The sequence below is a fragment of the Electrona antarctica genome (assembly GCF_951216825.1).
Source record: "Electrona antarctica genome assembly, chromosome: 8".
Classification (NCBI taxonomy): Eukaryota; Metazoa; Chordata; class Actinopteri; order Myctophiformes; family Myctophidae; genus Electrona; species Electrona antarctica.
The window spans coordinates 2,504,166-2,526,140 of record NC_136789.1 but is presented as its reverse complement, the minus strand read 5'-3'; the positions used below and the strand labels follow the sequence as shown (position 1 = coordinate 2,526,140).

General features: G+C 38.6%; 3 protein-coding genes across 5 annotated transcripts; 1 reads left to right on the top strand and 2 right to left on the bottom strand.

The window, feature by feature from the left end:
- The first annotated feature begins 1,477 nt into the window (after positions 1 to 1,477).
- Positions 1,478 to 8,278, top strand: gng3 (guanine nucleotide binding protein (G protein), gamma 3). The gene is made up of 3 exons (XM_079507899.1): positions 1,478 to 1,548; positions 4,402 to 4,501; positions 6,666 to 8,278. Exons 2-3 carry the CDS (start codon positions 4,403 to 4,405, stop codon positions 6,792 to 6,794), a joined length of 228 nt encoding a protein of 75 aa, XP_079364025.1. The 5' UTR covers positions 1,478 to 1,548; position 4,402; the 3' UTR covers positions 6,795 to 8,278.
- A 139-nt stretch (positions 8,279 to 8,417) lies between these two features.
- On the bottom strand, positions 8,418 to 11,099 carry banf1 (barrier to autointegration nuclear assembly factor 1). 3 transcript variants are annotated; one of them, XM_079507898.1, is made up of 3 exons: positions 10,971 to 11,099; positions 9,338 to 9,482; positions 8,418 to 8,704 (listed from the first exon to the last, which is right to left on the bottom strand). In XM_079507898.1, the coding sequence occupies exons 2-3, from the start codon at positions 9,461 to 9,463 to the stop codon at positions 8,558 to 8,560; spliced, it is 273 nt and encodes a 90-aa protein (XP_079364024.1). In that variant the 5' UTR covers positions 9,464 to 9,482; positions 10,971 to 11,099; the 3' UTR covers positions 8,418 to 8,557. The 3 variants fall into 3 exon arrangements, with proteins under 3 accessions (XP_079364024.1, XP_079364022.1, XP_079364023.1); XM_079507896.1 differs by lacking the exon at positions 10,971 to 11,099 and adding an exon at positions 10,522 to 10,682; XM_079507897.1 differs by lacking the exon at positions 10,971 to 11,099 and adding an exon at positions 10,271 to 10,355.
- A 1,601-nt stretch (positions 11,100 to 12,700) lies between these two features.
- On the bottom strand, positions 12,701 to 19,360 carry prdx5 (peroxiredoxin 5). The gene is made up of 6 exons (XM_079507546.1): positions 19,082 to 19,360; positions 17,925 to 18,059; positions 17,014 to 17,145; positions 14,960 to 14,998; positions 14,669 to 14,733; positions 12,701 to 13,464 (listed from the first exon to the last, which is right to left on the bottom strand). Exons 1-6 carry the CDS (start codon positions 19,169 to 19,171, stop codon positions 13,359 to 13,361), a joined length of 567 nt encoding a protein of 188 aa, XP_079363672.1. The 5' UTR covers positions 19,172 to 19,360; the 3' UTR covers positions 12,701 to 13,358.
- Between the last annotated feature and the right edge of the window lie 2,615 nt (positions 19,361 to 21,975).

The window sequence follows — 21,975 nt, the reverse complement described above, 5'->3', positions numbered from 1 at the left end:
CAGAAATCTAGGGTATCAATATCAATATCTCTTTCAATATTTATGGCCTACCTTTTCAATTTACAGCTTGACAAAATAGAGCTAATATTAAATGCATTGTAATGTCTGAAATATAAATTGTTCTAATTGACATAATCTGACATTTGGGCAGGGAATGGGGGCCGGTCTTAAAGACAATATTGTGCTCAGTAAGTAAGCTTCCAAGTCAACACATGGACACGCAATATTAAACTTAATATATAGACAATACCTGTTATAGCCTATTCGAAAAACGTTGAAATATTTGAATCAAACTATTTGCAATGAATTGGATGATGCTCCAAAGTGGCTTAAAAAGACAAAGCAATGGTAGCCTATTTTCTAGCCTACATACTATAGTGTCCACTCTCGATTTGATGTCTCCTATAGGGACACGTACTGAAAATAGCATATAAGCTCACAACATGTCGCTCTGCTATTTTCACTACTTTTATCCTCCTAATTAATGCTTTTATTATTACCTTATTATTATTATTTGTTTTTTTTAAGGAATTATTTTGAAAAACTTTAGAATGTGTTTTTAACTTTATGAAATAAAAAACAAAATGTAGGAAACAAAAATAAACTGGTATTTACAGTGCTGTAATGACAGTATTGTGAATCTATACTAGGCCTACTATTTTTCTGTGACACACACACACACACACACACACACACACACACACACACACACACACACACACACACACACACACACACACACACACACACACACACACACACACACACACACACACACACACACACATTTCTCCATCATATTTACTGATATGCCACCCAGGATTAATCATTTACTAAATATAATCTGTATCTCAGAGATGATAAATTATAAGATTTTGAACAGAACAGACTTGACAAAATGTAAAAAATAAAATAATTACAAAATAAAATAAATTCAAAATAAAATAAATAAACCAGACTGCAGTAGTCCCCATAGCAACAGAAGAGGATGCGGGCATCACAAATGCCAGTATAGAGACAGAAATAGCATGCTATTGAAACTGTTGTGTGCATTCCAAATTGGATTTAGCCTTAATACAAAAGAAAATACAGTGATATACAATATCAATCTGCTCCAATTACCATTATCAGTGCTTTAATCTGAGAGACCAACCACCCCACCACCCATCACACATTTCCCAGTGCTGTAGTGTACAGTAGGGATATGGTATGGTCCACCTTCCTGAGAAAATATTCATCCAATGCTCCCCCCCTCCCCTTGCTTGGTAGGTACCATTGCTGCCGAGGGGTGTTTCAATCCACAGCATCTCAACCCATGTACCACAGATTTAGTGTCCATTGTAGCAGAATTGCAGTGCACTGGACTATACAAAGCAGGGTAGTATCGAGGCTGTCTGGACGGGTGGGGTCCAACTACACCGATATCACCAGACGAAAGAGGGGGGGAGGGAAAGAAGAGAAAGAGAGAGAGAGAGAGAGAGAGAGAGAGAGAGAGAGAGAGAGAGAGAGAGGGAGGAAAGATTGCACTCGCAGAAGAATACAATACGGGTAAGAACACAAAAATGGATGAGGGGTACAAATGAAATAGGGATAGTCATTCAGAATAGATCAAATGCTATGTTTCTATGCTCTGTTGGGTTGTCTCTTCTTGTTCATTCATAGTCCAACCTTCTTGGTTCCATCTCCATCAGTCATGTGTTTCATCTTCTTTCCTAAAAATGTGCAGTGCCTATACATTCATTCATTCGGACATCTCTGTGATTTGTTCGGTGAGTCTATGTGGGCCAAGGTGAATCTTATGTGAATGGACCGGTTTATATAGGCTTAAATTATGTAGCCTTAATACTTTTAATCATAGCACCTGACAGTGACTTGATACAGCAGTAGATAGTACTGAAGCATATTTCATACAAAATATTCATTGATATTTAGCCTGTATTGCAGAACATGCAGACTTTCTTAGACCTAATGTTTGCATTGCAATAACTGTCACCTATTTGGTGGAACTATTGTGATCTCAGTCTCAGAGATATATTTGCATCCTATCTAGAGCATACCTCAAATTACAGTACAGCATATACAAATGTTGTGATTTTGAGATAGAATGTCATCTTGTGAACATATTGTAATATTGGTTCTGAAAGTTCTCTGTTTATCATAATTAATTTGTGTGTGTGTGTGTGTGTGTGTGTGTGTGTGTGTGTGTGTGTGTGTGTGTGTGTGTGTGTGTGTGTGTGTGTGTGTGTGTATGTGTGTGTGTGTGTGTGTGTGTGTGTGTGTGTGAGAGAGGGGGGGGGGGGGGGGTGTATTACTTCAGAAAGAAACATTTCCATCCAGCCATGACTTAAACAGTTTTTGTTTGTTTTCTTGTACCTTGTTTTAGAGAATATTTGTTGGTTTTATCAAGGTGAAGTGTCTGGTTTGTAGGACAAAATGCTCTGGGCCGGAATGACATGGCTAAATGGCATTGTATCAGATATCCATTGTGGTTGAGACTGCATGGAGAAGGAATTCAGTTGTGACTGACTCAAGGAAATGCAACATTATTTAATATAAGAGGTTCTCAAAGTGGGGTCCGGGGACCTCCAGGGCTTTTTTGTTTTTTTTAACTTTTTTTTCCTCTTTTTTTTGTAAATTAAACTGATTTCTTTTTTTATTTCACTATTATTTCACAGATAATGAGAGAATATATTAGAACTATTCTAATCTTCTCAAATGGGGGTCCTGGTAGTCTGGTACAAAAGATAATTAAATGAAACATGGAATGTACAGTAAGGACTCTCCTGGACTCGTATGGCACCTCTGAGAGAACAGCCTTGGTTGCTGAGATGAGTCGCTACAACATCAACAACGGCATTGCTAATCTGAGTGAGACCAGGATCCTATACACACTTTTTAACATTTTCCTGCTAAGTGTCAGCGATTGAGGACTGCAGCGGCGTGGCAGTGGACTTTCATCTAGATGTATAGCTACAGTATTCAGATGACCTCTGCTTTTTGGAGACTCCAGCATGGGGTTATTCACGAAACTACACCAGGCTACACCAGCACGAAGGTCTGTGTCTACCAAGCCATCTGCATCACTACCCTCCTTTACAGTTGCGAAGCCTGATAAAGATAAAGAAGATAAAGAAAACGTTATTGTCCATTAAATTGACATTAAATGGAAATTCGTCTTTGGCACACCGGCAGTCAGTTACAACAATAAAACATTACAAAAAATACACAAGTGCATTAAAATACTATATAAAATGCATTCACATTAACACAGCAACAGTGATCATGAGCAGTGGGGATTAGACTATTTAAACATGTTTTTATTTAAAATGTTCACAGCAGTTGGCCCAAACGAAGTTTTGTAACCCTTCTTTTTATCTAATTTTGCCCTAAGCCTCCTGCCCGATGGCAACAAGTCAAATTCAGAGTGAAGAGGATGGGTAGAATCATTGTAAATCTGAATTGCTTTTTTGGTTATGGAGCGGTTGTATATGTCCTGAAGTTGCAATTGTTTGTTACTTGCCTGGTTGACTACCTGGGTGAGCTTGTTTTTTATCTCTAACTGAGAGATTCCCAAACCAGGACATGATGTTAAAAGTGAGAACACTCTCAGTGAGTGATCTATAGACCATGGTCAGGGTGTGTTTACTGGCATTAAAACTTATCAGTTTCCTGAGAAGATAAAGCCGCTGCCTTTTCCTTTTTGTAGATATTATCTGCATTGGTCTGAAACGTGAGTTTATTGTCTATGGTCGTTCCCAGCCTGGGTAAGCCTGGGTAACGCCGTCACGTCAGGGCCCAGCCTCGCAGAGTGTTGTATGGCCAGCTATACACTATTGTCAATGATTTGCTGGAGGGCAGAAGAAGCGCTACAAAGACCAGCTGAAGACTGCGTTAAGGGAATGCTAAATCAGACCTGAGGCCTTGGAGAATGTTGCTGCTGACCGTAACACCTGGTGTTAGCTGACTGTGCCTGAATGGAACCCAAATACTGGAGGAAAGGACAGCTAGGACTGAAGAGACAGAAGAGGAGACTCAGAACTTGGGAACAAACCTACTGTTGCCACTATACCACCACGTATACATGCCCTACCTGCAATAGGACCTGTGGGTCCAGGATAGGGCTATATACTGTAGCCACTAGCCACCAAATTAAAGAACGCATGATAGAAGTGGATGTCTTCATTGGAATTGACGGACAACCATAAGCAAGCATCTAGTGTGGGGTCACTGACATGAAAATGTATGAGAACCGCTGTTCTAGTACAGTGCTCACTGTTAATTTATCCATTTGTACACTCACAGTTAAATAAGCACTCAGGATTTTAGTGTACACCAGCATGCTAATCCATGAAGTTTCTGAATGCTGTTGTGTTTGTCATTTTTTATGTTTCCTTACCCAAGGATGAAAGGAGACACCCCAGTGAATAGCACCATGAGTGTTGGCCAGGCTAGGAAGCTGGTTGAGCAACTGAAAATAGAGGCGAGTTTTTGCAGGATAAAGGTAAGGCAAATCAAGTGCTTCAACATTACAAGTGTATAAGTTGTACAACAGTACACAGTAGTACAACTGTAAAAAAAAAAAAGTATCAGTCTGAGGTTGCACAAATGCACTATATTTGTACACTCGGAATTATAAACACTGCAGATTTGACTGTGTATAGGTAAAGTATGTACAGGGATTTAGGTAGTAAGAAACATAGCTGTACTCTTCAGTTTCAGAGTGAGAATCCCATAAAAAATGTATAACTATCATATGGTCCCTGAACTTTTGGCCAAATTAAATTGCTCACTTTGATCCACAAGGATTCATTCATGGTTATGTATTATGGATATTAATGAAGCCTAGCTCTGGCCTTCCAAGGTGGTACTTAAAAATTAAGCAACTGAAATCGCCTGAGTTTAAGGCCAAGAATTAGTATTGGATATAGAATAAACTTGATTTCATAAAGGAAACAAGGTTGTCAGTGACAGTGATAGCCACTTAGTGCAAAGAGGCAGATGAATGTACACACACGTTACTTCTGGAATGTATTTACCGGTACATTCAAATGTTTATTTTGTATTGCCATTTATTTAATTATTACTAGAGCAGTGGCCGTTGGGCACTGGCCTATCTGGAACGATGCAAGTTGGAGATCCATGCCCCACCCGGCTGTAATCCCCGTTGTACCCGTGTCAGAGTACCCGTTCCACCCACTTGTGTCCCTTTCATGCCCATATATGGAGATTTCTGTATCTGTCTCTCTGTGTCCTTTATTCCTATATATGGAGTTCTGTGTCAGGCATGCCCAAATATGGAGTGTTGTGATGTCAGAACAGGCCAGCTCCATATGGAGCCTGGGCTAGCCTCGGTCCCAGGCTTACTTTTCTGCGAAAAGAAGAGCCTGGTCACAACGTAAGGCAGAGAAGCTATCGGCGGACGTATCCTCCGGAACATCAGTCAGATGTATTTCCCCCGGATACGATATTTTCCCGACCAATCACAACACTTGTTTCATTCGCGGAGAATGTAAACTGATTTGTAAAGCATCAACGTCATTTCCTTGGGCAATACTTCCGCTAAAATCCCGCAACTTCCGCTGATAGTCTTTTCAGCGTAGGTCTTGCCCAGGGTGAGCCTGGGCAGGGGCCCTGTCCAGAGCCCGGACAGAGGCCTTTTGTGGCGGTTCTGGACAACCGTGGGTCAGACCAACTCGACACCGGGCACTGCACTCCCTGCAGGGGGTGTGGAACGCGTGTGTCGAATTTGAATATAATGGATCACTTATTGGTGATCCATTGGTTTGAGCTCAGATCTTGATATGTACACATGTATTGTCGATACACACGTATTGTGTATCGTCTTCTTAAATAAGCCATTTAAGAATCTTATTTAAGAATCTTATTGTAGGCCTGCTTTTCACATTATACATTACCATTTTATGATTCTTTATTGCATATTTTAAAGGGACACATCACATTTTTATGGACATTTTATTTATTTGCAAATATAATATGACCATATAGTTATAGTCAGTACAAATAATCAGCATCAACAGCACCACAGCTACAAGGACAGTGATATTAAATAAACATTTAACATTTGAATAAGATAAGCAAAACAACAATGTTGGCACAAATTAAAGTCAAATTGCTCTCTACTGGGAGGAATTAGACTTTTATACTTTTATACATTCACCTTGATTCCCACACAATCCAATGATCCACGTCGACATCCACATACACAGACATTTTGTCTGTTTTGGCCTTTTTCTGAATTCCTACAATTCCCATTATTCCCATTTTGTGGGCAAGCCATCAGCCTGGCTCACCCATACAGGTCATTCATTATTAGATGGCCACTCTAGAAACTGACTGCCCAAAATGGTTTATGTCCACTATTACAATGATCTGTTTCATATTCTCTCATCATAAACAGCAAATGACAAGGTCATAGGGTCGTCCTTTTCAAATATTTTACTTGAGTAAACCTTTAAGTTTCAGTACAGCTTTAGTGGATTTGGTTCAGAGTATGGTAAATTACACAAGAGGTATGGTGTTGAACATATTGATAGTTTCCCTTTAAGCATGTTCTAAACCTTTAAAATAAACATTTCACCACATTTAATATAAACCAATTACGTTGGTTGTTTAATCTTTCTAATCTCATTCTCAATATCTTGAAGGTATCCAAGGCCGCAGCTGACCTGATGGCATACTGTGACGCACACGCATGCGACGACCCACTCATCACCCCTGTGCCCACTTCAGAGAACCCCTTCAGGGAGAAGAAGTTCTTCTGTGCACTGCTTTGAGACAAATCATGGATTGTTATAGGAGTACAGCTGTACAGTATGTACAGTGTGTACATGTACATCAAATCTTAATAAGAGCATCAATGTACAATAGTTTTTGGGAAACCTTCCGATGTACAGTACACCCGTGACTACAAAATGTTGAGCAAAATTTTAAACCTGCTATACAGTATCTGTCTTGTTACAAGGGGACGGAAAAATACAAATAAAATTGTGGACTGAAACCAGTCTACAACTCATAATAAAGTGGAATACAAGTAACTGACAAAAAATAAACACAAGCATGAAATGTCTTACAGTATAACGGTGTTGGTTCACAAGTCACATAATCTGCGTCAGTCAGTGAGACTAAGTATACAACAATTACTATTATGACACATCAAAAAATGGATTCAACACCATTCTAAGACAAGAAATGTCAACCATTCGACAAATTGTTTCAATGCAGGTCATGTTTAAGAGTGGAACTAAACCTCACCATGGGCTGGCACACACATTTCATTCACTTGAATAAATACATTTATTTGCTCTGGTGTTTTATATTGTTAGTTACACATATCAAATGAGGACGATAACCAATTATGACAGAGGCAGCATTATTCAAGGTTTTTGTTATTGACATTACAACCATGTATACTGCCTACTTTATACTCCATCGCACAATTGTATGGCTTGTCTAAAACAACTGATCTTGACGGTCATGCATTGGAGTATAAATCAAGCTGTAAATGTTGCAGTTGTGTGGCTAGGGATTTTAGTGTATCCGTTTAAGTGGTACTGTGAAACTTAGGCAGCAAATCTGAACAGTGTAATATTTTATATTACAATCAGTACACACCCAAAACATTCCACTGGAAATGCAATATGTACCTAATGTACCTGTATACTCTATCAAACAGCTGCTGCTGATAAATTAGTATCGCCTGAGCTAAAAAAAAAAAAACATGACCTAGGCCATCTTATCAGCTGTCATGTTTATTTTTGGAAAGAATAAAGTTCTTATGTTGTACTTAACAAAAGTGTACACAGTCATTTTAACAATATCAGATACTGTAAGGTGCTCAAGAGTTTCAAAAGTTGTCCACTGCCTTTTCAATGTATTGAACATATTAGCAATAGCAAATGACAAGCTTTGGCTTGAAGGTAACCATGGAATATCAAACACTGAAATAAAAAATTGAAATCAACTCAATTTAATTTCTGATGTTATGGAATTACAAAACAAGACATTTGAATGAAAACCCAAAATATAAAATTCTGAACGCTTTCAGTCACAGAAACTAACCAGTGTTTCAACCAGGATTAGCTATAGAATATTTATTTAATCAGTGACATTTGGTACCAGCATTACAAAATAAAACCATAAAATAGTGATCTACAAAGTATTACCTTGCTGTATGTAGAGCTACAAGAAGAAAACTCATCTCTATGCGACTATAAAATCACATAGGGGCCCGAGGTAATCACTGGATTAGGGCCGTGGCTTTGGGGACAAGGCCAGTGTAGGCATGCTAGTATAGATCATAGACTAGAACATTCAAAAGAACAACCACTGAATCTATCAAAAGTACGAACTAAACAGTGATGATTTGCACAACAAGAAAACAAATTGTGAGCAGCAGCAGCTTTTAAAACACATTTTTATTATTAAATGTTATTCTTTTTTTTTTGTCTTTTGTTTTTTGTGTTCACAAGGCGCTGATGAGGTAAAAATGTACATGGAACTTACTAAGTACAAAACAAAATAAAGAATATAATATGCTTCACAGGAAGGAGTCACACCATTCCCGGAGACAGCCATAGCAGTCTCCTTGCTGTTTGGAATTTGCCCCACAGGTATCCTTCAGCCAGTCCCGAAAGAGCTCCTCATCTTTCTTTAACACCAGGAACTGCCCAAGGACAACATAAGCCTGTGGATGGAGATATTCAAGATACATTTTACTCCAGGCCTGTCATAATGCAATGAGGTCGTAATGCTTTGAGATAATTACATTCAGCAAAATCGTCTAGAATCATTTCCATTCTCATAAATGAATCTGTTGAACAATGTTCACAAATGAACGTGGAAAGAGACTGGAGGAGCTCGAACTATTATAACTATTATAACCTATAAGTATAGGACAAAAAGATGTTTTCAATGTTACTTCCTCAGAGTAAAGGTTATTCATTATTATAATTAACGCATTTAAACATTTTCTATCAATTTTCCTAAATTAAACAAAATAAATTCAACCATTTCCAAAAATAATTACATAAATAAAACTAAATAAAAATCTTAGAAATTTCATTAAACAAGAAAAAATAGTCAATCTACAAGTTCAAGACGTGAGCTTGTAGATTGACTATTTTCACTAGTTTTGGTCTTGGGGAGACATCAAATTTCTCTTTTGGGTCCCGTGCTAAAAAGGTGTAGGAAGGGAACAAATGTTAAATATTGTGTTCGTTGCAAAGACTCGATACAATATTTACACGTTTTATAGTGTGTATAGGCATACAAAAAAATAATCAAGAAACCAAAACTAAAAGTCAAAGTGAGACATTACCTTGTCAAAGCCCTTGTCTTCTAGTCTTTTCCCAAGTGCTTCTCCAATGCCTGCTAGCGCCATGACATTTTTTTCTCCCATGGGCTCCGCCACGAAATCTTTGTGTTTCTGGGATGTTGACGACATGGCTGGCAGTTCTTTCTATCTGTAACATGAGTATGAATTAGCATAATTTACAGACGAACAATGTATTTGTCAACTAATAACAGTAGCTTGTCAGTTATTGACGCAGCATGAGTGACAGTTTAATGTATCACAGGTCTGTTAATACATGTTATTTAACTTTTTTGTTCTACATTGAGTAATATTATAAATGTATCGATATACATATTTAAATTAATGCACTATGTCAGTGGTTTCTTAAAGTGGGGTCCAGGGACCCTCATGGTTTCTTGAGGGTTCCAACAGGACCCTTACAGGTTTGCAATTGCAACATAGAGTAGGTTTGCAACTCTGAGACTAATTTGGTTCCATTTGTACACACTCAAAAAATAACTGAAGCAGTTCAACCCCGGTGAAAAAGGGGCCCCAGGTCAGAGTCTAGGCGGGGGCCCGTGAAATTAAAACGTTGAGATTAGAACCAATGCAGTGCTGCTCCAGAACAGAACGTTAATTTGTGTCCGCCAGAGGGCGACGTCGCACCAAAATACGAAGCCGGAAATACGGCGTATTACGTCACGCGCATCTTGGCGGTCCGATTTTACAGCCCATGTCCGATACACAATGAAATAACATTTAATTTGTCAAATTAATAATATTAAGTGTCGACGTGACACTTTATTTAAAAATACGTATTTTTGTTGAGCTAAAGACTCGTGCAACAACGCCTAAAACCAGCGCGATTCAATCCAGTGCTACTGCTAATGTTAGCTACGTTAGCTTAAACAAGCGGGCTATAATTTCCAGATGCAGTGACTAGCAGTCGTTACTCACTCCGGTTGCTGTAAAATCAAACAGTTGTCATGATACTTCGCTGTTTTACGCCCAAACAAGCTGCCCACAGCGAGTAGTGACCTACATGAAGATGGATATTAGCTTAGCCTGCGGGCTTTATGCTTTCTAGTCGCTGCCAGTGCCTTAAACTTGCTGCTAACTCCTCATGAAGTTTACCTCGAGCTTCAACGTGTTTCATAATGGCTCCTTTACGCAACATGCTTTATTAGATATTAAATGTGTTAACTCACCTTGTGGTGTATCGTCTGAACGCCCGGCCTTAAATGGTAGTAGTAGCGACTAGCGAGTTCAGCTGCCTTCGATTTTATTATTTAAACAAACTGGTCATTCCAGTCGTTCCACACATTGGCGACCACAATGCAATGCGGCCGCGTCATTTACCTCCACGTTTGTAGTCCGATTGCTTGAATACTTTATTAACAGTTTGCAGAAGAATGCACAGGAAAGTACAGTTCAATACAAGTAAAGGCAAGCCAAGGTCCACTATTAAACGCAAGAAAGCCTATGGCTTGTTTCCATTGGCGTCCTTGGCTTCATACTCAATTAATTAAATCCTCGATTTCGAATTGTAGGGGCAGAGAGACAAAACTCTCACAAAACTTATTAAAGGGCGTTGCAATTGTGTATATTAAAGAACATATTAAACTGAACAGATATTTAAAAAATAAATAAAGAATACCTGTAGTTAAATTGAATAAATGTGGCAGTGCTGGCGTTGGGTTATTATGGGGTTTATGGTGGGTGACAACACTTGTGAAGAAACTTGGCCAACAACAGGTGTTCTCGGTCATAATGGAGTCGGACTGCATCTCCGATAGTGACACTTTGGAACACATGGGCTGCGTTCGAATGCATAGTTGGTTCCATGAATGGCAGGGCCTGTAACAACCCTGGCTGTTACAATTGGATAGGAGGTTGTCGTTTTATTTTTAAACCCTGTAGCCAAGTTTATCTCCAATAAGAAACTATGCATAACTTTACAAATAATCTGTGCTGTTGTATATCACTGACCTGGTTGCAATTGCAAAATCAAAAAATACATTGAAGGAAATCCTAATAATGGATTCACCTATAATGGACTTTACCAGTACAAAATGAATTACAAACTTTCCCAACTATTGACTTTCAACCAGAACTTATCTATGCTTTTTCTACCCTCTTTTCATATTCCCTAATGCAGTATTTCTCAACCCATCATCCCTGAAGTAGGATTGACTCATTTCATAATATTGAGCCCTGGACAATGGTAAATTCCTGAGAAATCACTTGAGGACTACTAATAGTCCGGCAGCCAACAGGCTTCTTTTGTTTAAAGTGGGAAATTTGGTATATAGTCTTTTTTATTGGCCTAAAATATTGTCTATATACATAGTCATGAATCCACTTGTTGTCACTATTGGGATTTCTTTTTCCATTAAGTTGCATGTGACATGTCAAACTAGGGGGTTTTCATGATTCTGAATCCATTCCAAGCATTAGTTTTGCACACAAAAACACTCCTTGGGCTAAAAACGGCCATAGACGTCATGACAAATGTGATGAGGTCAGCACAAATGTGATGAGGTTGGCACATTTTGAGCAAGTGGCTATTTTTAGCCCAAGGAGTGTATTTTGTGCAAAACTAATGCTTGGAATGGATTCAGAATCATGAAAACCCCCTAGTTTGACATGTCACATGCTACTTAAAGGGGCATTCCACTCATTTTCAACATTTTACTATGTCATTAATATAGCTTAGAGCTGTTGTGTGGAAATAATAAAAAAGTCCCCCCCATTCTGTGTTTCCTAGAACTGGAGGTCTGGAAAAAAAACATTAACATGGTGAAACACATCTTGATGATGTCATCAAGATGTGTTTCACCATGTTAATGGTTTTTTTCATAATTACAGTTCTAGGAAAAACAGAATGGGGGGGACTTTTTTATTATTTCCACACAACAGCTCTAAGCTATATTAATGACATAGTAAAATGTTGAAAATGAGTGGAATTCTCCTTTAAAGCAAAAGGAAAGTTTGGCATTTTTGACAGTTTTACCTGCCACAGGATGTTAATGGGAGGGTCACAAGAAACCCCTATAAAATTTGCCCAATATCGACAGCAGGTCAGCAAGTGGATTCATGAATATATGTATAGGCCTATAGACAATATTTTAGGCCAATAAAACAAAGAGTATATACCACCCGTCCACCTTGACTGCCGTACTATAATCAGAATGACTGTGACCTGTCAGGTAATGGCAACTCAAGGTCATTATTCCATCACTACTGATGTTTAATTTAAAAACAAAACGCGAGCATAGTCTCTTGTCTTTTTGGCATTCTGAGACAATAATGGAGGAATATATAAGCTCACTCAGCCTCACACAAACAATAATGTACAGTATAATATAGTAAACTAAAGACAAGCTATTATTGCTCAAAGCGAACTTTATTTGCTTACACCTGACAATGCAAAGAGAATGAGCAATGGTCATAAGTGCCTTTCCACTCAGATCTGTGCGCATTAAATATTTTCAGTGTTGTGACATTTAGCATCCATTTGACATTTTCATCTACAGTATCTCTGGGGAAACAATGAAGCTTATATGGGTGGCGATTAAGAGGAAAGGCAATAGTGCAATGTAGCAGTAACGGAGGGTTTTCTGTTGGGAGTTTCAGTAGAAGACTAAACAGTGGGTCGGGACCCATTTGTGGGTCGTGGACAATTTTTTATGGGTCCTTTTATTTTTGTTTCCTTCATTTTGTTTTTAATTATTATTTTTTTCAAAACATTCTCAAAAAACATTCCCAAAAAAGCAAAAGATTTCCTGAATTCATGAACAAAATTCAATTATTTTCCCCCTCAGTAATTTCATAAAGAAATCAAAGAAAATATATATTCCATAAATTACAAAACAAATGCTTAAGTATTGAACATAGACGATCTACAAGCTCACAGCGCGGCGTGAAGCGGCGTGTTTTGAGCTTGTAGATCTGCTATTTTCACTAGTTTGGGTCCCGGGCAAACGTTTAATTTATTTTTTGGGTCTTGAGCAAAAAGGTTTGGGAACCACTGTACTAAATAATCCTACAGACTAGAGAGAATGCTGGGAGCCAAGCTACAGCTCAAGCCAGTACCATCAGGCTCCACGTTGATTTGCTTCACAACTCCATTCTCCACCAACATGGAATATCTGAAATATAGGAAATATTATTTGGTTAGCAATGTGAAGAGCAATACAGTACCTTGGTTTCTGTAAGAAATTCTGTAAATGAATTGGCTCACTGTGTAACTGTTAGTATATAAAAATCAATCAAACAATGTTTAATCATTTAGCAGTTTTTGGAAGAAAACGGTTCTTCATATTAAATATATTCAATTAATGCATAACAATATTATCCCAAGTCATTATTATAAATGTTCTTATAAGAATTGGTGACATAACATTTTCACTTTCTGTATTCAAGAACACTTGAAGAGGAGACCAATGGGTTAGTAACTCAAGCACGACAAAAGATATATCTGTGCATCTGCCTCTAATTCTACTAAAACGATAAATAGAATTGACATGTCCTAATTAATCTATGCCAGGGGTGCCCAAAAGGTAGATTGCGATCTACCAGCAGATCACAAAGGCTTTCAAGGTAGACCACATGACATGCCCCTAATATATAATAATAGAAAACTATTTTTGCCATCTGCCACTTGAATTAATGTTTGATTGACATCAAAAAGGTAATGTCAGCTCAAACACAATGCACTCATTTGTTTCAATCAGTAGCATTACAAAGTTGTATAGGCTATACAAGTATACATTTGTCTCATGTAATGCCAGTGCTGCTATTTTCAGCAATGGGATAATATTTATTGGGGTGGGCGATCTATGCCATCAGGACCGGATTTACTTAAGTATTGCAATCCAATTCAAGTGAGATTTATGTTTAGTTATTGTATATTTAGTTGTATTATGGTTAAAACATTGAGAGCTTCTGCTCTGCTGTCTGCCCGCCATGCACAGCGACTAGTGTCCGTCCGTCTGTCTCTCTCTCTCTCTCTCTCTTTTGGGGGCTGTGTACCCCAAAATTAAAACAAAATACCCCCAATATTGGGGGGGTAAATCCGGCCTTGTATGCAGTATACAGGTATAGACATTAAAGGCTTTTTAAAACAATATCCATTACTCGTTTGTAAGTATACTTTAAGTGAGCCAAAGAGCTTCCCTTTGTTCTGAAATATCATAATATGCATTAGAAAATGCTCAGCAGTATACAGTGAATATATATACAGGTATAGACATTACCTGGTAAACAACAGTATTTGGGGGCATAACGTTTAGTTGTCTGCTGTTGTAGACTAGCTTTAGAGACGAACATTGAAGAAAAAAATAGAACACAAACCTCTTTGATCGCTTGTTTCCAAGTGCCTGCACAATCTTCTCATTGTCCAGTAGCAGGTCTATCGCCTGTGAAGCAGAGAAAGAGGGAGAGTCATGGACACAACCACAGAATATTATATGGGGCCCAGACTGCTGGCGTAGCGGTCCGGGCACTAGTCTTTGATGTGTGTCACTCCCCATTTCCTTTCAGCCTACTGTCCTATCCATAATAAAAGGCATAAACCCCCCCAAAAAATTAAGATTATTATATGGAAGCTACATATATACACAGTATCAGCGGATGCTGGTTTACCTGAGTGAACGCTCCTGTAGAATCAGCCAGCATTCGAACCTGCAAAAGGATGCACCAATTTTAGTACAATATTTGTATAGTTAGGTCAAAATACATCTGATCTTGTGAACAGTGATACATCATGACTTATCAGGTCATCTCAGACAGGTTTGCTATCTGAACCCAGAATCAGAACAAAATGTGGAGAAGCAATGTTCCGTTTTTAATGCACCACATATTCTGGTACAATCTCCCAGAAAACTGCAGGTCTGCTACAATTCTCAATTCTTTTAAATCAAAGCCAACTTATTGAGTGGTGCAACCACTCCCTTACGGACTTTTGTGTGTGGGTGCCTGCCTGGCTGGCTGGGTATGTATGAGCATGAAAACAGCATGGTTGTTTTTCACCACCTGTGCGCAACCTAACACACACACAAACACACACGCACAGGGAAGCGAACGCAGCTCGTATATTGCAATAACAACAATTAGAATAAATTACTTTAAGGTTTTTTTTTTTTTTTTAAGATTTTTTTTAAAGTTTTTTCTTTTTAATTTGTTTTTTTAAGTTACTTTTTTTTGTAAGTTTTCTCTTTTTAAGGTTTTTTTTAAAGATTTTTTTTAAAGTTACGTTTTCTTTAAGTTTTTTTTTTAAGTTAAGTTTTTTTTAATTAAGTTAAGTTGTGTGCGTGTGTGTGTGTGTGTGTGTGTGTGTGTGTGTGTGTGTGTGTGTGTGCATGTGTTTTTGTGTGTGATACAGCTGCGCCCTCTGGTGGTGGGCGGGTGGTGTCTACCAAATGCATTGATGTAAACAAAGTTTATTTTTATATTATTTGTTCTTATTTTCTATTTTTATTTTTTGTTCGTTTTTGTTATTATTTGCAATTTTGCACTAATGTAATATAAGTAAGGCAAAAAAGGGTAGGCACTATATAAGCTACGGCTTCAGCCTACACCTTTTTTCGGTCCAAACATGTCCTGTAAAACGCTTTTGTTGCTGTAATACTCATGTGTACATGTTGTTTTAAGACCGAAAATAAAACTATTCATTCATAGAAGGAAGTATGAGGTTAGTCCGTTGCTCTCCCCAGGTTGGCAAAGGGAGTGTATCACCCAGGATTAGATCATTGACACTGGGTGAAAAAAATGGGTTGCAAAGAGGCAAGCTGCAGCGAATAGTGAAACTAGCCTAAAAAAATCATTGGGAAGAGACAGAAACAATGAAGTTGCATCTACAAGGAAGTACCTCGAAAAAAAAAAGCTGATAAGATAGCAAATTACCCCTCTCATCCACTCTGCAGGGAGTTCGAACTACTTCCCTCTGGTAGACGGTACAAAATACCAAAAGCTAACCGTAACATCTTTAAAAATTCCTTCATTCCTAATGCCATTAAGGCACTAAATGATACCATGTCTCGTTAGATTTGTTTTTAATGTATTTGCCACTGTTGTCCTGCGTAAGTGTTGTTGCTGTTTGTTGTTACTGTTGTTTATGAGACCAAAGACAAATTTCCACATTGTGGACAATAAATGAAACTAACTAACCAACAAAAAATCGTGTTTTTTTTTAAAGACAGGCAATAAACCAGACTTGAACCTGAAACACCATGATTGGGTCTGCATCTAAACAGCTGAACGACCAGGATGCTCAATACTATTCTGAATGATTAGCTAAAGGAAGGAAGGAAGGAAGGAAGCAAGAATCATTTGATTAAGACATTATTTTGTTTTTTGTTGAGTCACCAGTTGCTGAGCTGCTAAGCAAGGTTACTCGAGAGACAGCAGCACCACCCAGGAATCTCTTTCAGAAATTCTGATGAAATATTGATCAACCCCATCCGTGTTCAATGATAAACCGCTGAAGATTGCCAGGCTCACAATAACCACTTGAACCTCAGCATGCCCATCTAATCTGGGGGGAATATTCACCAAAATCAGCAGGTCCACAAGCTTGTAGATTGGCTATTTTTGTGTGGATGGACAAAGAAAGCGGCCCAAGTATAGCTGTAACTCTGTTTTACTAAGAGCAGAGGGTTTAAGTGGTTAAATAAGCAGACCTGTGCTCTGCTCCATACCTTGCCATCTGCACCCTGGTCCTTTCCCCATGCAGCCATGACAAATGCATCATTGACAGCAATGCAGGCAATCACATCCATCCCCTTACTCCGCAGCTCTGCAGCCTTCTCCACAAAGCCTGGCAGATGTGTCTGAGAAGAATAAAATAATCACATGTACACGTCAATTACATTCCAAGGCAAAAAAAAAGTTAGTGTTATTTTTTATTATGGTTATCTCATTCTTTTGCATCTCCCTACTCTTGCCTTGCCTGTATAGTGTTTCAAACCTACTGCAGTGTCGCTATGACCCCTGAATTTCTCTCAGGATCAATGAAGCTCTATCCATCTAGCTATCTATACAGTATACTATGAAATAATACAGTACATTCATTCTCATATCAACAAATGAAATGCAACTAACAAATCAAGTATATAATGATGTTATTTTAACCCCATCATTGCCCTTGACGTTATTGGCGTAATTAATCGCTAACACAACGTTATCATTAGGCATCATCATCATCATCATAACACATTCCTTTTTCTAGGTCAGAGTCCAAGTCATCTGCAGCCCAGTATGCCAGGACTATTGTGCTTTATTTTGTTGATCCCCCAGGAGTCTATATTTGCCCAAATTGCCCCCCCCCCCTTGTTTTTTCCCCCTCTACACCAAATCTCTTTGCTGAACACTATATGCTCACAACGCATTGCAACACAACACATTGTGAGCGTGTAGTTCTGCAAATCTTGCCAGTCGCCATGCCACGAATAGGGATAGGGATCACGTAGTTAAACATTGTGCATTTTGTTCCATTAGCAGAAGAATTAATCTAGTGAGGATGCACAGAAGAACTGTGAGTACCGTATTAGTATAACAGAGAGGAACCATTTGTACACGCTTGGAGTTGCGTTTTGCTGTGTGGGCCTACCTTGGAGCAACCAGGAGTAAAGGCTCCAGGCACAGCAAATAGAATGCCTTTTTTCCCCTTGAAGAGCTGATCCATTGCAACTGTAATGCCTGGCTCTCCCTCCTGGACCTCCACTGCTGGTAAACTTTCACCAACCTTTAATGTGGGATTGGAAAGAGAACAATATAAAACAATATTAGAAAATGCTAGTGCCCAGAGATACTCCCTCTCATCTTGCCAATGGTCACACTCAATCATTACATAAATGCTAATAACACTCTCAGAGCTAAATTAACCTTTTACGGCATAGACTTGGGTCCCAGAGATGGAAATCGTATAGATGGATGGTCTAATCATGTCAAACTGGGGCTCTTTAAAATGTAAAATCACTGGCCTAAAATCCACTCGGTTAACTTCATCTACTGACCAGTGGCCACAAGGTGGCGCTGCAAACCATCGGTGGTGCATGCAGCAATAATAGACCCATTGCTTTTCCTGCTGGTCCAAAATGGCTGTGCACTTCTTTCCTTAGTCCTGACATGAATTAAGCTGTGGGACAATGCCGGGGAAGCTGACCCGAGCTTTGTCCGCTTGTCAATGACACCTTGTTTAACTATAACTCATGAGAAACGCACGGGACACAATGGCCCAACTTGAACAATATATGTACCAACCGAAAAGACAAATAGTAGCCCAGACTAGAGCCTATAACAAAACGCCATGTCAGGTCTTGTGTATTTAGAAGCTACGCACAATGCGCAGTTGTGACAAGTATTATTAGGTTAAGTTATAACAGCCTACTGTATTGTTCCAACAATGGTATCTATTTGGTCATTATTATTATGCTATAAATCCTTTGTGGTTAACTTGAAAGCATTGCATTGGTTATAACTTATATATTATATAAGAGCTAAATGCAAAACGTGCAACGGTTAAACTGAATGCTGTAAAACCCCTGCATGAATACTACATCTAATCCTCTGATTGCTGAATGAAAGACAACGGTAACGTTAATAGCCTAAACGCACGCCACGCAAGACGTCGCCTTATTTCATCATGGAACTAGATTGCGGATAAATAAATGAAAATATAATGTTTTGTTAATAGTCGCGGATGTTTCCTTAAGATTAAACGGTTATTAAACTGAAGTAGTGCAATGATCGAAGTAGGCTACTTACCTTAATAGGCATGTTTGCAACAGCAGTCGTATGTAACAGTCTGGTTAAGACACGCGTGTGTTTTGTAATGGCTGAGCTACACAGCAGCATGACTGTGGGTTGAATAACAATGAAGCAAGCCCCCTGCTGTCAATGACCGGCTATTCAGTTCACAAATACAAGTTGACCGCGACCAAGGACCAACACAACACAACTTTGCTCAATTTAAGCTTCGTATCCGGTTTGGATTGAACTTCCTCTGCACCAACAATTCATTCCACCATCGCTCTGTGCGTGACAGTCAGTGTCCTCTACTGTAGTATCACCTTACACCTTGAAACCCTGGATGGTCACCAGTCACCATGGTGTAAAGTAACTAGTACATCATGTACTCAAGTTTTACTCCGAGGTGGAAAGACTGGTGACGCGAGGTTAGTAGTACTACTCATTATGCTACCCGCTAGGCCGCTACTGCACTTAAGTATAGCCTAATAAAACAGTTTTTTATTAGATTTTTTTTTTAACTTTTAGAGTACTTCCAAATTTCAGTACTTTTACTTCTACTCCACTACATATCAAAACCAAATATTGTAGCATACTTTTACTCCACTATAATTATTTGAAAACTTTAGTTCTTTGTAGATTTTAATTTATTACAAAACATAGCCTACATTAAAGGTAGGGTAAGTGATTTATTTTTTGCTAAAACAAAACGTTTTTTGTTAAAAGGTTAAATCAATATAATCATATAAAGAATAAAAGAAAAAGGGAAAAACATGTACAGTATGGGGAAAAATGACTTTTTTTTCAGGGGCCAGCTTGTATAGATCTGCTATTTTCAAAATATTTCTTCATAATGAACTAGGCCTACTTTCAACTTTTGGTACTTGGTACATATTTGATGAGTATTTCTACATTGCAATATTGATACTTTTACTTAAGTAAAACATTTGAGTACTTTTTCCACCACTGCCTGAAACCCTGGATGGGTGACGTTAAAGGTTCTGTAAGTGAAACTTTTTGTGAGTGTTAAATGCTCCCCATATGCGGATAGCAATAATTCCTAGCCGAATGTTTGTCCAGTAAAAGGTCTTTCCAGCTCTTGACAGAAGCCAAATTCCATCCAATCAGGAGAGAGAACTCATACAGGATCCAAGGACAGTCTAAGAAGGATGAGACGCGAAGACCGTACGGAAAGAAACATGCGCAATGGGCTATATGCAGCCAACACTTCCGCGTTCAGCTTCCTTGGTCTCAACTGCGCATGTTTCTTTCCTTCCAAAGCAACATGGCGTCGCCCGTACGGTCTTCGCGTCTCATCCTTCTTAGACTGTCCTTGACAGGATCCAGGATGCATACAGTGATGCCACAAATAAGAGAGCAGAGAAATTTTGAACTTGAGCTCTATAAAAATTTAAGTTGATAATACTTTCTCCTGATTGGATGGAATTGGCAACCCACCTGAACATTTATTTTCTATGTATTAAAAAGCTCAAATGCAATATCAGAATATAGACCAATTTTAACTCAAGTTGTTCTAGTTCGCCGATGACTCAGCACTCCTGGTCTCGGGGGATGACCAAATGCAAGTTGAGGAATTAAGGTGCATTCATACTCCAGTTTGAGGTGATAGCTTATCACCACGGTGTCGTTTTCTATGGGTTTTAAAACTAGGCTACATTACGTCACTCGCCGCGATGATAACTTATCACCTAAAACTGGAGTAGGCCTATATGAGCCTTTAAGCTTTCACCCATCTATAGGCTAGAACAAACTGAAAAGCCTGAAAATACATCTATCAGAAGAACACTCACCCCAAACACATTCACCCCATGCCTAAACCTACCAGTAACCTTATTCCTAAACGTAACCCCAGTAAAACTGTCAAAACCTAACCTTATTCCTAAACGTAACCCCAGTAAAACTGTCAAAACCTAACCTTATTCCTAAACGTAACCCCAGTAAAACTGTCAAAACCTAACCTTATTCCTAAACGTAACCCCAGTAAAACTGTCAAAACCTAACCTTATTCCTAAACGTAACCCCAGTAAAACTGTCAACCTAACCTTATTCCTAAACGTAACGTAACCCCAGTAAAACTGTCAAAACCTAACCTTATTCCTAAACGTAACGTAACCCCAGTAAAACTGTCAAAACCTAACCTTATTCCTAAACGTAACCCCAGTAAAACTGTGTCAAAACCTAACCTTATTCCTAAACGTAACCTCAGTAAAACTGTCAAAACCTAACCTTATTCCTAAACGTAACCTCAGTAAAACTATGCCTAACAAATACAAGACCATATATAAGTCCCCAGGACCATTCTGTGTTATCCTTTAAGCCTAAATGTCTGACTGTACTAGTATTCAATCAATAAAATAAAATAAAACATCAATACATTATCTTTTTAGTTTTAATGTTTAAGATGAAAGATTTCTAAGCTATTAAAGCCCACATTACTGAAATAACAAGGCAGTGAAAGTAGGCTACTTACCTTAATAGGCATGTTTGCAACCAGTAGTATCAGACTGAACTGAACACAAGTGTGTAAATCTGTAATGACACACAGAAGCATGTCTGTGGGTTGGGTCAGGTTGGATGGGCTGCCGGGGAAGGGGGTGGGGGTGGAATACAATCATGGGGTTGAGCCGGTAAGGGACATTTGTTTTACCTTACAGATCAAATTTGGTTGCATCTCTGGGGCGTTACCTCAATTTAATTTGACATTATGCAACTATATTGCAAACATGCATTTAATAATATTGCTAAGGAAACTAATTACATGCAAGTAACTGAAAATCTTCAAATCAAATGCAGTTTACTTTACTGCATGCCTTTCATACACACGCACCACACCAAAACATATTGTTATCACATGCACACTACACAAACAAATTCTTATTTGAATTGGATGT